Below are 15,648 nucleotides of genomic sequence, written 5' to 3' on the forward strand. Positions count from 1 at the left end.
TTAATTAAAAATCAAGCTGTTCTAAGGAAATGATGGAATTGCCCTTAAATTGTGAAAGTTTTTGAGGAGGATCATTGCTTAACTCTTATCAAGTTGAATTTCCAGTATTATTTTCATGACATAAAAGCCATAAAATTAGGTAATTTTGCTGATTCATGCAGATTGCTAGATTCTTACTTCACTTACGAGACCTGCCAATGTTAAAATTAAAAAAAAAAAAAGGAAAAGAACAATTTTTATTTTTTAATTATGGAATAAAAACATCCATTTCCATAATGGTACAATAAAAAAGATCCCACATGAAAGTGAAATCTAAAGTACAAAATTAAAATCACAGTACCTCTCCATTCCCCAGTCTAGAGATGGCTACCATTAAACACAAATAGTTACATGGGAAATTCTGTTCACTCTTCTATTTATCATTTCTTCCTGGCTACCATTAAACACATGGTTATATATGTAAAATTATTCTTTTCATTTTTCTATTTATCAGTTCTTCCTCTGGATGCAGATAGTGTCTTCCATAATAATTTACTAATTTATATATAGTACTAACCATTTATTTATAATAGTAAAAATAACTCAAAGTAATGCTTAAAACAATTTTGCTTTTCATTATCTTGTGCATGTTTTTCTAAGAACATTGAGCTCATCATTTCTTATAGCACAGTAGTATTCCATCACAACCTATTCAGCCATTCCCCAACTGATAGGGATCCCATTTCCAGTTCTTTGCCACCAGAAAGAGAGCTATTTTAAATAATATGTATATGTTATCTTTCCACATTGCCTACATTTCACCCACTATCCTTTCCCTTCTCCCAGACAGCTTTGCATCAGTCTTCTGCATTCACTGTCATTAACACAGAAATATTCATGTGCCATAATTTGTTTGGCTGTTTCCTTGATCAATTATTATTAAATGTAATCAAGTTCTTCTAACATTCTTAGGTAACAATTTTTTTAATTTTAGGATTTTTATAGTATTTTACTTCTGACACAGTAGAATAAAGTATTGTGGTTTTGTCAAAGAAACATCACACATTTGTTCAGATTTGTGTCAGCTGAGTACTTAATTCTATAGTGGTTTCAAAGGTGTTCTTCCCAGAAATAATCACTGTAACTTGCAAATCTTTGTGACATTTTGCTCTTGGAAAATATGCATGTGGGTGCATATTTCTCCCCTATTTAGTGAGCTTCTTTAATGAGTTAAGTTATTTTACATTAGCATTCTAAAACTAATTCTAGGATCCAATTCTGGTTATTTGACCAAGTCAGTATGTCAATCAACTAGCATTTTTTAAAACTTTCCCAGAGGTCCTGGGGATAAAAAGGAAATGAGCAGTCTTGCTTCTCCAATCTAGGGGGCTGTGTACAAAAATACATGGCACTAGGAACTGATAATGTAGAAAAAGAGCACTTTTTGCTTTAAGGAAACTTGATTGTTGACAGCAGGTGAGAATATACTGTAGGTTTTATGCAAAAGCATAGATAAGGAAAATAGAGTGAGCCACGTTAAAACCAGTCGGAGAGACTGATTTAGCTTGTCTTGAAATTTAGACTAGTCTAAAAAGTCTAGATCACCTTGTCACCTGTTTTTCAGTCCAAGCAGGAACTAATTTTCCAGGAGCTTACAACTTAATGGGGGAGATATACAAATGTGCAAAGCCAGTTATATACAAGAATTAAGAGATTGGAAAAGTGTTCCTGTAAAAGATGAGATTTTAGTTGGAATTTAAAGGAAGTCAGTAGGGAAAATTGAGAGTGAGTGGATGGCTGGAGAAAATGCCAAGAAACAAAAATCTTGTTTATTTAGCCAGGAGCCAGGGTCACTGAACGGAAGTGCATATATGGGGAAGTTGTGTACATCCTAAGTTGCTGAAGAAGACATGCCACTAGAGAAACGATATGACTTGCACTTGACTATTTTGAGTAAGCAAGATCACCAGCCTCACTTCTGTTCTGGAGCCATTTGGATCCAGTGACCACATATTCATCAGAATGACTACAGATGGCCCCTTTACAGTGAGGGCCCAGTTGAGATTGAGTAACAGATCTGTAGTGGACCCAGTCAGAACGGCTGCTCCACCTGTATTCAACAGCACATATTTAGGAGCAAGGATGAATGGTGGGCATGATCCTAGGCAGAGATTTTGGCAGGACTCGGTGAAATAAGAGGCCTAGGAATTGAAGAGATGAGAAGGTGTAGTGTTGAATTGGTTTACCAAGGAGTCAAGATCAGGAAAAGAATGGCAAGTGCAGGGGCGGGGGTGGCCTGGGAGAAAATTGAGGAATCAAGGGACTAGAAGTCAGGTGTGGATGAAGAGTAGGGTTTTGCAAAGGAAAGCAGAGATAGAAGTGAAAAGTCAAACATAGGGATCATAGATTTGGAGCCAGAAGGGACCTTAGAGACTCATCAAGTCCATCCTCCCCCGCCTCATTTTCTAGATGAGAAAACTGAAGCACAGAAAGGGTTAAATGACAACCAGATAATAACTACTAAACCTATGAGGTGGACTTTTTAATCTTCCCAAGACTATCCAAACCTCCATAAGGGTTCTTCCTAAAGTGTTTTCCAATTGGAAGTATTATTGTCCAATGCTATGTGGGCAACCGCAGCCACTTTCTCTAGCACCAGAGGTGGGGAACCTGTGGCCTCAGGGCCTCATGGCCCTCTAGGTCTTCAAGTGTGGCCCTTGAATTCAGACTTCACCAAACAAATACCCTTAATAAAAAGATTTCTGTAAAACTTGGACTCAGTCAAAAGGGTGCACCCAAGGACCCTGAAGGCTACACGTGGCCTCACCTCTTCTTAGAGGAACTACCTGGGACCTGGCTCTCCTAATTGGTAGTTCTCTTACCCAGCATTATTTCAGGAATGCCCCAACCACCTTCCTTCACTTGACTCCCTTCAAGTGTCCTCCTCTAGACTCACATAGCCTTTACTTTCTTTCCTATCCTTCCCCTTTACAATTTTGGGAACCATGATCAAATCAACTAATTTTTCCTAGTGTGTCAATTTACTCCCTTTGGTTTCACATCTCATCTCTGTAACTTTAAGTATCAAAGTCTCTCACCGTGGCCACAAATTAGCCTTTGGATAGTCTTGTCTTGTTACAATGTAAACTTTTTAACAGTGGATTGTTGTTACAGTCACATTCTTGGGACTCCATTTGAGGTTTTCTTGACAGATACTGGAGAGCTCTGCCATTTCCTTCTCCAGCTCATTTTACAGAGGAGGAAACTGAGATAGAGTTAGGTGATTTGCTCAGTGTCACATAGGTAGTAACAGTCTGAGGTCGGAGTGGAAGTCAAATCTTCCTGACTCCAATCCCAGTCCTCTATCCACCTAACTGGCACAGATGGCTTTTTTAATGGCATCTCAGATTTTAGTACCTAGAAAGTACATGTAATTCAGATGTAAAAGAGACTAAGAAGAAACCAGATTAAATTGTAATGGAGAGGGAGGCGTTCAATTACTTTCCTTTCTTTCCTAGGACAAAAGAAAGGATAGGATTTTGTTTCTTTAAGATCAGATTAGGTAAAAGCTGAGCAAAGACTCTTAATCATGTGAACTGGAATTCAAGAGGTTTTTTAGGATAATAATATTTATATCGTGCCTATGGCCACAAACTGTGCTCAACACTTTAAAATATTATCACTTTATGCACATGCAGTATTTTCAGGATCAGAAATTCTTGTTAAGAGAGCAGATCAGGGTAGTGAGCTGGCCTTAGGAGACTTGGCTTCAGTTAATTATTTCAAGACCTACCACTGACACAGACTCAGTGACCTTGAGAAAAATAACCCAACCTCTCAGTGGCCAGTCAACTTTCTAAGATATAAATGACAAAATCTTCCCCAGGGTAGGTGTCAGAACAATTACAAGGGCTTCCCTGTACTGATGGTTCTCCCCATCAATAACATTATAGGTCAGAACCCCAAACAATTAACAAGTGGGTGGGGGAGGGATTTTAAGAACAAATATAAACTGCTAAATACTGGGGAAATGTGTGTCCTGGTAATTTGTGCTGGGTTCCTTAATCTTTTCCTGTGTGTCATGGATGCTTCTAGCAGTCTGGAGAACCTGTCTCGGGATGTTTTTAAATGCATAAAATAAAATACATAGGGTTAAAAAGGAAACCAACTATACACAGATATACCTACATATGCAGTATGCATAAAAAGACACGGGCTTTGAGAACCTCTACTCAAAAGCTGATTAAAAGACCGACTATTAAGTCTATTCTATATGATATGGCTGACAGCAAAGGGATTTTGAATATAGGGTCTAAAGTCCCTTCTTTTTTTTTTTAATCGCTTTTTATCTTTTGTTTTCCCTCTCTCTCCCCTGTGAGCGCCATCCCTTTTAAAGTGTCACAAATTGGACAGTGAGTAGGTCTCCCTCACTAGAACGGAAACTCCTTACATCTGACTTTTTTTAAGCAATTTTTTTCGTTTCAACAAATACTTTTAACAAAAGAAAAAAAGAGGGTGAAGACAAAATAATCAGCAAAACCAATCAGTACATAGAAAAAAATATGACAAGATTCCCGTGGACTCTCCCACCTCGGGAAGGAGGGGGAGGAGTAAGACTCCTTAATTCTGTGATAGGTGGGCGAAAAGATGAAGAGTAAAGAAGCATATCTACTTTATCTGTTCTTTACCTCGCGGTTCCTTAAAAACTGAGCGTTTCTGATTACTCCCGGCACAACAGGCACAGAAAAAGAGAGGAAAATCAAAAGGGTAAGTGCCAGGACTTACGATGGCCAATCAGAAGCACTACCGGTCCTAGCCTGCCCATTTCCAACATGACGGCCAGGCCCCTCGAAGTCTATTCGTGTCTCTTCAGGTAGAATACGCACCACCCGAGGGCTAACGCCGTCCTCTTAGCCTACGTCACTTCCGGTGGTGCAGCAGCCATTTTGTCTGCCACAAGCGGATCCCGCGCGCTGGGGAAGTGCAGTTCCCCCTGGTTACAAACCCTCCGGTCACCGCCCCCCACCCCCACCCCTTTTCCTCGGGCGCCGTCGGAGGGGTGGCCGGACAGGAAGATCAGCCTTCCCCAGGGCTGGTGTCACAGGTCAGGGACCGAGATAGAGGTCAGGTGACCGAGTTGTCCGGGATGTCGAGCGAGGAGAGCTACCGGGCCATCCTACGCTACCTGACGAACGAGCGGGAGCCGTACGCGCCGGGCACCGAGGGCAACGCCAAGCGCAAGATCCGCAAGGCAGCCGCCTGCTACGTGGTGCGCGGCGGAACCCTCTACTACCAGCGGCGGCAACGCCATCGCCAGCGCTTCGCCGAGCTCGAGGTGGTACTGCAGCCCGAGAGGCGTCGGGGGCTCATCGAGGCGGCGCACCTGGGGCCCGACGGCACCCACCACACCCGGCACCAGACGTGGCATGACCTGTCCAAGAACTATTGGTGGCGAGGTGAGGACGCGGGGGGGAGGAAGGGGAAGAGGGAAGGTCCCTCCCCCGCGTCCACCGGCGTCTCGGGGTCCCCGAGGCCTCCGCGACCTGACAGCGCCGGCCGGCGGGTGGGGGACTCGAAGCAAGCGGGCACATCCCACAGGAAGGAAGGAGGAGGGCGGGCTCTGGCCCAGGGTGGGGCCAAGGGGCTTCCCCGGGAGGCCGGGCCAGGGCGGAGGAGGGCGGGGCCAGCGGCCGTCGTGACTCTTCCCCGGCCCCGCCCCTCCAGAGTCCGAGAGAAGGAGGGAAGGAAGGAGGCGTCAAGGCTGAGGTGGAGCCGACGGAGCAGGCGCAAACCAGGCCCGGGGTCCTGCCGCGGCGCGCCCTGCTCCCTTCTCCACGTGGGAACTCTGGGGTCACAGCTTGCGATCTTAGTCTCCAAGAGGCTGTGGTTAACAGAATCGAGGAAGGGGCTAGTGCGCTGGATTTGGAGTCAGGATGGCCTGACTTCAAATCCTGCCCCAGAACATTTACAATGACAGCTAATAAAAATTGTTACATAGCGCTTACTGTGTGCCCGGCACTTCGCCAAGCGTTTTATAAATGTTATCTCATTGGATCTTCACAACAACCCCGGAATGTAGGTGCTGTTTTTATCCCTATTTTACAGCTGAGGAAACTGAGGCACAGAGAACTTAAGCGCCTTTCAAAGAAAGGTCACAGAATTAGTGTCAGAGACTGTATCGGAACTGAGATCTTCCTGACTTGAATCCAAAGCTTCTTTATCCATTGTGCTACTTAGTTGCCTTTTCTTCTAAAAAGAGTTTTTATTACAAACTTTCAGAATATGTCTTATTAGTCCCCTAAACCTGTTTCTTAAAAAAAAATCCCTTTTATGGGAATGTTGTATAGTAGACAGTTGCTTCAGTACAGTGATATACTTATGTATTTATAGCACTGAGAGGTAGTTTTTTCCTTTGCTTTTGGTTTTGATTTTTATATTTTTTTATAGAAAAAGACTGAGAGAGTAAGAAAGAGCTTTGCTTCAAAACTGATCTTTATAAGTCTTACAAATGTCTTAGATTGGATTTTCCAAAGAAACAAAACTAGGGGATAATGGGGAAGAATTGTGACCTAAATTTTTCATACAGAGATTGCTTTGTGTGCTAGGCCTGGAGTCAGGAAGACCTTAGTTCAAATGAGGCACAGACTCTAGTCATGTGACCCTGGACAAGTCACTTATTCTTTGTTTGCCTGGGTTTCCTCAACTCTAAAATGGGGGTAATAATAGTATCTACCTGAAAGGATTATTGTGAGGTTCAAATAAGATGAAAAATAATTACATGACATTTGTAAAAAAAAAAAAAAATAGCACGCATCTGGCACAGAATGAGCACTGTATAAATTGTAGCTATTATTACTGTTATTATTGGTTTAAAATCTGTGCCAAATTTTTAAATGTAATCAAATTTAAATCAAATCAATTTAATGTAAACAAAGATCAAATTGAAAATAGGGTTTTAAATACAGAATCCTAATTTCAATTGAATTTTAAGTATTTAAGAAAAATTTAACTGAGGGGGCATTTAGTGTAGTGGAGTAGAGTAGTCAACAAGCAGTTATTAATTACCTTCTGTGGGTTGGCACAATGTATACAAAGACAAAAACAAAACAGTTGCCCCCCAGGAGCTCCCTGAAGAAAGTTGAAGTGAAGTGTTTGAGTACATACCAAAGTTCTAAACAAGAGCTAATTTGCTCATAGCAGATACAAAATATCAATCTGTTACATGTAAATGTCATTTCGTTTTTTGGAGTAAAAGTGAAACAATTTGATTTGACAAGCATTAATTAAGCACTTGCTATGTGCAAAGCACTGTGGTAGGTTCTGGGAATAACAAGACAACATAAAAAAAGTACCTGCTCTAAAGTCCTGTGGGTAGATATTTACTAATTATGATGTGGAATTTTTTAAAACTTAAATTTAGATTTCAATATCATAAGCTTTGCCAGTGACTAAAACTTGTATTTTATCATCCTATTTATAAATTAACATGCATCAGTAGCACTGATTTACCAGAGTTTTCTGACTCACCATGTTTGCATATGGGCAGTTGCTTTAGAAATATATATGTATTGTACATAGTAACAGCCACATTGTGGGATGACCAGTTTTGATAGACTTAGCTCTTCTTTGCAATGCAATGATCTAAGACAATTCTAAAAGACTCATAATGGAAAATGCTGTCCACATCCAGAGAAAGAATTATGGAGTCTGAATACATATCGAAGCATACTGTTTTCTCTTTTTTCTTTCTTGTGGTTTTTCTCTTTTGTTCTGATTCTTCTTTCATGTGACTAATGTGGAAATATGTTTAATATGATTATACATATATAGCCTGTATCAGATTACATGCTGTTTTGGGGAGTAGAGGAAAGGGGGAAAATTTAGAACTCAAAATCTTATAAAAGTGAATGTGGAAAACTCAAAAAAAAATTTTTTTTAATTTAAAGATTACTTAAAAAAGAAATATATGTGTAGAAATATATATTAAATACTTTAGAGAAATATCCTTCAGTAATATTATATGCATGAAAAATTTCTGAGTGCTAGTACAATAAAAGATCTTAAATCATTTATAATTTAAGGCTCATACAACTCCCTAACAACCAAATTAAACAATGCTTCATAATTCACTGACTAATGGTAACATAATCTGATTAAATCTGTTTTTAAAGATTATTCTTTTATATATAAAGAGAGAGAGAGAGAGAGAGAGAGAGAGAGAGAGAGAGAGAGAGAGAGAGAGAGAGAGAGAGAGAGAGAGAGAGTGTGTGTGTGTATAGAGAGAGAAAATTTATTTTTATTTTAGGACCAGACACTTAGAGCTAGGAAGGTAAATAGCCCAATCCAGTTAACTGAGAGTCAGGAAGATTAAATAACTTTTCTGAGATTGTACAGGTGAAAAATGGCAGAACTGAAATTTGGTCCAAGGACCTCTGACTCCAAATCCAGTAATCTTTGCTTAGAGGTCACCTTGGCCAATCCCAAATTTTACATGGGTGGAACTTAGGGCAGAAGGGTTGAGTGAGTGACTTATCCAAGGTCTTCCAAAGCAGTAAGAAGCTGAGATTCCACCTCAAATTCCCTGACTCCAAATCCAGTGAACTTCACTGCTGAGCTGCTCCTAATGTGTAGTCACGTTGCTCAGTGGTTATTGGATTAAGATCAAGGAAATAGTTTTAAACTTAAAACTAAAATATATTCTTTTCTGAGGCTTATGTGCAATGAATAAAATTTGATTGTGGAAGTTAACTAAATTTGTTTAATGTCTCCAAATGATGCTAGATGTAGTTTTCTCTCTTTGTAGCCATGTCTTGTAAAGAGCAACAAATTATTAAATAAGTTACAGGGTATTTAAAGATAGTATTACCAGGAAACGTTAAAAGGGGGGGGTGGGGAGAACAACATTAAAGTATGCTCCCCACCCATCCAGAGTGAGCACACTTGAACCTTGCAGGGGCATTGCCTTCAAGTTTGATAGAGGCTTGTTCAAGTTCAAGGCTCCTTCATTTGACTTTAGAAATGCCACAATGTTTAGTAAGGGTACCAAGGTTAATTGAAGATCTCTACCCTCTGCCTGTGGGCCCTGTAAACTTTCTCATCGTATTTTCTGCATCTTCTCCATGCCCCCTGCCATGAGATCTGCTTAGACAGCCCCTTCTCATTGCCATCTCACCTTACCTCCCACTTTTCCAGGCATTTCAAGACTCCCCTGCAAACTCCAGCATAATAAAGTTGTACATTTCCACCTATCTCTTTTTCTAGCCATCTTCATTTCTAGTCCCTTATACTTTCCTTTTTAAGAGGTTGTTTAAATTGAGTTTTTTTGGTCTCAGTGTTGTAGGACTAAGTAATGTCTGGACTGTTACAATAACCTGCTGCTTGGTCTCCCTGATACAAATCTCTTCCCACTCTGGGTCGTCCTCTCAGCTGTTAAAGTGATCTTCCAAAAGTTTAGGTTTGTGACCATGTCACACACACTGCCCCCTCTTCAATATACTCCAGTGGCTCCATGTCACTTCTAGGATCAAATATAAAATTTTTCAAAGCTATTCATAACCTGCTTCCCCACCCCCTCCTTACCTTTCTAGTCTTCTTAGACATCATACCCCCTCCAGTAGCTGGGCCATCTCCCAGTTCCAAGAGTTTTCTCTAGCTGTTGCCTATGCCTAGAATTTTCTCTCTCATCTCCACCTCCTGGCTTCTCTTTTTTCCTTTAAATCACAGCCAAAATCTCACCTTCTACCAGAAGCCTTTCCTGATCTTCTTGAATTCTAGGGTCTTCCCTTGGTTAATTATCTCCAATTGATCTGATATATATATATATTGATTATACATAATTGTTTGCATGTTGTCTCCCTAATTAGATTGTGAGCTCCTTAACCACCTGAGCTGTCTTCTACCTTTCTTTGTGTCTCCAGAGTTTATCACTGAGCCAGGCACTTAGAATGTGCTTAATAGGTACTTGTTGAGCAGTTAACTTACAGAATAACTTAAACATTTAGTGTCCTTTGTTGTAAGTCATTTTTTTCCTTCCCATCTGACTCTGTGACCCCATTTGCACAGTCTTTCACTGAAGCATGAATCCCTTTTGTAACATCTAGCTTGAATCCACTTGAGAAGTGGGATCCTCCAGTAAGGAAGTGCTGTTCGGTAGTTTTTCAGTTGTGTCCATTTTTCATGACTCCATTTGGGGTTTCTTGGCAAAGATACTGAAGTGGTTTTCCATTTCCTTCTCCATCTCATTTTACAGATGAGGAAACAGGCAAACAGGGTTAAATGACTTACTAAGGGTCACACAGCCAGTAAGTAAGTATCTGAGGCTAGATTTGAACTCAGGAAAATAGGTCTTCCTGACTCTAAGGCTGGCACTTGATACACTATGCAGAAAGATGGAATTGTTACTTATTCAATAAACGTTTATAAAGTTTTCTTGAAACCCAGTCATTGCCCTCTTAGCGATTATTGTCTGTTAGAAAGATAAGACTTAAGCTTACGTTATGATAATGCATAGTATTATATAAGCATGTTATATATTGGGGATGGGGGAGAAATGCTATGTGGGTGTGAATGAAAAAAATCATTACCAGTTATTGTATTACTTTATTAAGTTACTATATTTGAAGTTAGGGGTAGTTTTGGGATGATCACATCTTCTTAAAGGCAGCAGCATAGTGGAGGAAGTGTCCATCATGGAGTCAGGAAGAACTGAATTCAAATCAAGCCTTAAGATGCTTTCTAGTTGTATAACCCTGGGCAAGTTACTTAACCTCTATTTGCCTCGGTTTCCTCTACTGTAAAATGGGGATAATAATAGCTCGTACCTCCCAGGATCATTGTGGGGATTAAATGACCTAATATTTGTAAAGTGCTTAGCATAGTCCCTGGTACTTAGTGGACACTTAATAAATGCTTTTTTTCTTCCTTCCTTCTCAGTTACCCTCAAACACTTTTTTTATTCCATAGGTTTCTTCATTGTATTTCTTTTCCTATATTTTATTATTGTTATCTGTACTCAATTGGCATTTATTTAGTGTCCATCATATACAAATCCTCTCCCAGATTGATGGGAGGAAAAATTGACTGTTCTTTATACTGAGCTGATTTTTGAATTTGGAATTCCCTAGACACTGATTACACACTAATGTGCAATTAATCCTTGATATTTGCTTGTTTTTTAAATACAACACTGTCTTTTCACAGATTTGTTTTGCGTTTTGTTTCTGTTCTATACGTATATATATAGTTGTTAGTGTATTTTGTTTTACATTGTAGATTTTTATTTTTATTTTAAAATTTTTTTAAATTTAAATTTTATTTTTAATTAATTTGTTTTCAGTTTTCTACAATCATTTCCATAAGTCTTAGATTTTCTCTCCCTCCCTTTCCCCTCCCTCCCTGAGATGGCATGCAATCTTATATGGGTTCTACACATACATTCTTGTTAGACACATTTTCACATTAGTCATGTTGCATGGAAGAATTAAAATGAATGGGAGAAACCATGAGAAAAACCCAAATAAAACAAAACATAACACAACATAAAATATTCAGCTTCATTCTGAATTCCAATTCCATTGTTCTTTTTCTGTATGTGGATGGCATTTTTTGAGTCCTTTGGAAATGTTTTAGGTGCTTGCATTGCTGTAAAGGGCTAAGTCTTCCAGAAAAATGCCTCACACACTATGGTTGTTACTATGTACAATGATCTGGTTCTACTCCTTTCCCTCAGCATCAGTTCATATAAGTCCTTACAGGCCTTTCTGAAGTCTTCCTGTTCATCATTTCTTATAGCACAATAGTATTCCATTACATTCATGTACCACAACTTGTTCAGCCCCAATTGATGGGCATCCCCTCGATTTCCAGTTCTTGACCACCACAAAGAGAGGTGCTATAAATATTTTTGTACATATGGGACCCTTTCCCATTTTTATGATTTCTTTGGGATACAGTTCTAGAAGTGATATTGCTGGGGCAAAGGGTATGCATATTTCATAGCATAGTTCCAAATTACTCTCCAGAATGGTTGGATGAGCTCACAGCTCCACCAACAATGAATTAGTGTTCTAACTCTCCCACATCTTCTCCAACATTTATCATCTTCCTGTTTGATCATGTTAGCCAATCTGATAGGTTTGATGTGGTACCTCAGAGTTATTTTGATTTGCATCTCTCTAATCAATAGTGATTTAGAGTATTTTTTCATATGACTGTAAATAGCTTTAATTTCTTCCTCTGAAAACTCCCTGTTCGTATCCTTTGACCATTATCTGCATTGTAGATTTTTAGAAAGAAACCAGAGAAATTCTTTTAAGTTGACATCACTGTAAGAGAGACAGCACAGATGATCTGTAAGATCCAATCCAGCTCTGAAATTCTGGTTTTGTTTTCCATAAGACACACAATTTAATTTTTTAATGAGAATATAGTCAATTACATCTACTCTAAGCCTTGTCTGAATATTGTAAGAATATTTATAACCTAACAAAACAACTCAGATAATCAGATGGATCAGTGTTTTCATCATTTTAGAGAGTCCCTCTAACAGTATAGATGGTGACTTGTTCATGCATGCCCAACTTGTCCTTGTCCTCTCTTGAGTTCACCACTAGGGTTCATCCAAGACACTGGGCTTCTTCTTGGTTTTCTTTTGATACCATTGGGATACTCGGGCTTGCCACCTTTCATCCCTTTTCATATGAGCAGACTATCATTTTTTTCTATCATATTTTCTTGATTACGTCTTTTATTCCTGTTCTTCAAAGTTCCCCATTATATGTTGCATCCATTTCACACCTGCCATGCACCTGGTCATTGCCCTTGGTGTGATGGTCTTGTTGATAATCAAAGGATCATTGATCATGGGAATCTCTGTTGTTACATACTTCAAGGAATCTTGAATGACTTTAATGTATGGATAGCCAACACCTAAGATTAGAAGAGTGCCTTTAAGCCAGTGTTTTGTACTTTCTAATCATTAAAAAAAAGAATAAACAATAAGAGCTAACATATAACTTGTAACAGCTAACGTGTGGGGCACTGTGCTAGGTACTTTGCAAATATTATGTCATTTAATCCTCACAACAATCCTTGGAGGTAGGTGCTGTTATTACTCCCATTTTATAGATGAGGAAGCAAACAGAGGCTAAGTGTTTTGCCGTGGGTAACACTACTAGTAAGTGTATGAGGCCAGATTTGAACTCAGGTCTTCCTGCTTCAGACAGGACACTTTACTGCACCACCAGTTCCCAGTAATCATAAGATAACAGAGACCATCTAAATGAGGACTTTGAAGTGTAAGGAGATTAAATGACATGCCCAAGGTCATACAGGTGGTCAGTGGTAGCATAGTGGCATCTTATGTTCTCTACATCTTCCAGTTTAATTTATGATGGAAAAAAATGCAGTACAATGTGGAAAATTGTTTTTGAAAGTCATCTTGATCCCTACTAAAATCCTCATTTAAGGTGCTCTTAATTCAGATGTAGATGATTTTCATAAAAATTTACATATATGGGAAACTAAGCATATAGGTTGGTAGTTTCTGATGTTTTGAGTCATCTTTTTTGAGTAGAAGGTCTCAGATTTTTCCAGTACCTCTTTAGCTTCTCCTTTACACACCTCATGAATGGGTTCTTCAGTGCCCTTGAAATTGCATCTCCCCCAGCATGGATCTGTTTAATGTGAACTTGATCCAGTCCTTTTCTGTGGTGATTTTTTTTTTCTTTAGTACCATTTCTACCTCCTCTGCAAACACCTCTGGGATTGTGATGGTAGAGCCTAAGTGTATTGTTAGCTCTCGTTGGTAGTAAAAATCTTTTTGTTGGTCTTTCATTTTTATCTTTACTTGTTCTTGGAATAAATAACTTCACTTACTTAGCTAGTTCTCTTGTCAAGCTTTTAAAATTGCTTTTGCCCTCCACTACTCTCTACCTTTTGAATCAATACAGCTCATAATCTTTCATTATCTTTTGTAAGATTATACTGATGGGTTTGTTCTAAACCAGTATTGCCTTTACCTTCCATCTCTATTTACTGGGGAAGTGAGTGAAGTGTTTGCTAAGGTGCTTTTTAGGCTCTTTATGTTTCTTCATTATAGCAGTTGATTTATATTAGTTAAACTTCTGTTTAAGATTATTATAACTTATATTGATTTCATTTCTACCACCTGTTTCTCTTTTTTTCATGAACAATAACTTATTTAAATAGTTCAGGACTGAGTTGTTTTAATTGCTTATCATATTTCTTCTCATTTTTTAATCTAGATTTATACTAATTCCAATATTTGCTTTAAGAAGTCAGTGGTGTGACTGCAGACTGCTGATTCAAGGATGACTCCCACATCAATAATGAGTCTTTTCCTGTCTATTAAAATATAAACAACTTTTTGTGTTGTTACTTGGTGCTCTCCATGTCTAAAACTTACTGTTTCTTTTCTTGAAGAAAATAATTATTAAGCCAGAGGAGTAAGACTTATTTGTAGTCAATAATAGAACCATTTTCTAGTTGTGTAGCCCTGGGCAAGTCAATATATCTGTGTAGATCTCAGTCTTTGCCCTCTCTTACTCATTCTAATTGAACCATGCTTTCTGATACAGTTTTTACCCTTCTTGCCTAATCCCACATTTACATTGAAGTCATTGAATATCTAGAGTCTTATCAAGTTTTTTAGACATTCTTCACTTCATTGCTCTTTGAAACCAAAATTAAGTACATAAGCTGGTTCATGTTGGCCTTTTTGCAAATATGGGGAGCACATCCTATGAAATGTATTTCTTAGTGCTTTTAGGCAATAAAACCCCTCCTTCCAACTCTCCTTTCTTTGCCTCTCTAAGCAGTACCGTGATCCTTCCTTCCATTTAGCTACATTCATTTTTTTCTCTTGGCATTATATATATTTATAATGCTGGGTTGATGTTAGTCAATTCCTTAATGATTGGACAGTCTCATAATATCAACAGTGAAGTTAAAGGTGATGGACATTTCCCTAGGGGTGAGTTCAAGAAGAGAGAAAAGGGAAGAGAGAACCTGCAACAAGACTATGAATCCAGTCCTACTAACCATCTACTACAGTAATGTAGCCAATGAGGACCTGAACTGCAGTGATTGCAGTGTGAGAAAGATGTTGAAAGACGATCTGGAGGCAGCTTAAATGAGGAGTCCAAGATAACTTAGGTTATAAGCCTGGATAAGGAAAATTGGGGATCAGATAGGTTTTTGTGGTAAAGATAAATGACTTTTGTTTTGGACATGTTGAGTTTGAAGTGTCTACAGGATATCCAGTTCAAGATGCCCAAAGCACAGTTGGTGAAACTGGACTGGAGCTCAGAGAGAGACCTGGACTGGATATACAAGTCTGAGAATCAAATGCATAGAGATGATAATTGAATCAAGGGAGCTGATGAGATGGCCAAACAAGGTAGTATATAGAGAAAAGAAAAGCTAACTGAGGCTAAGCCTTGGGACATACATAGTTAGTGAGCATATATAACTATATGCAGAGTAATATAGGTGGAGTAAATGCAAAATAAATACCAGGCAGTTAATGAGGGATGGCCACTGCAATAAATAGAGACTAGAAATTGAGGACTACATGTGAGGAACAAAGAGAAAGCCATTTGTTTGACCCATAGAGTATGGAAAAGGAGGAGTAATTCATAGTGAAAAGAT

General features: G+C 38.9%; 1 protein-coding gene across 1 annotated transcript in view; it reads left to right on the forward strand.

Annotated features, from left to right (window-relative positions):
• Positions 1-29: 29 nt before the first annotated feature.
• ZBTB11 (zinc finger and BTB domain containing 11) overlaps positions 30-15,648 on the forward strand; it is a 34,365-nt gene continuing 18,746 nt past the window's right edge. Inside the window, exon 1 of the mRNA XM_072614141.1 lies at positions 30-5,435. Coding sequence (XP_072470242.1) covers positions 5,126-5,435 — 310 coding nt within the window. The 5' untranslated portion in view covers positions 30-5,125. The remainder of the gene's footprint in view (positions 5,436-15,648) is intronic.

Source organism: Notamacropus eugenii, chromosome 5, assembly GCF_028372415.1.
Source record: "Notamacropus eugenii isolate mMacEug1 chromosome 5, mMacEug1.pri_v2, whole genome shotgun sequence".
NCBI lineage: Eukaryota > Metazoa > Chordata > Mammalia > Diprotodontia > Macropodidae > Notamacropus > Notamacropus eugenii.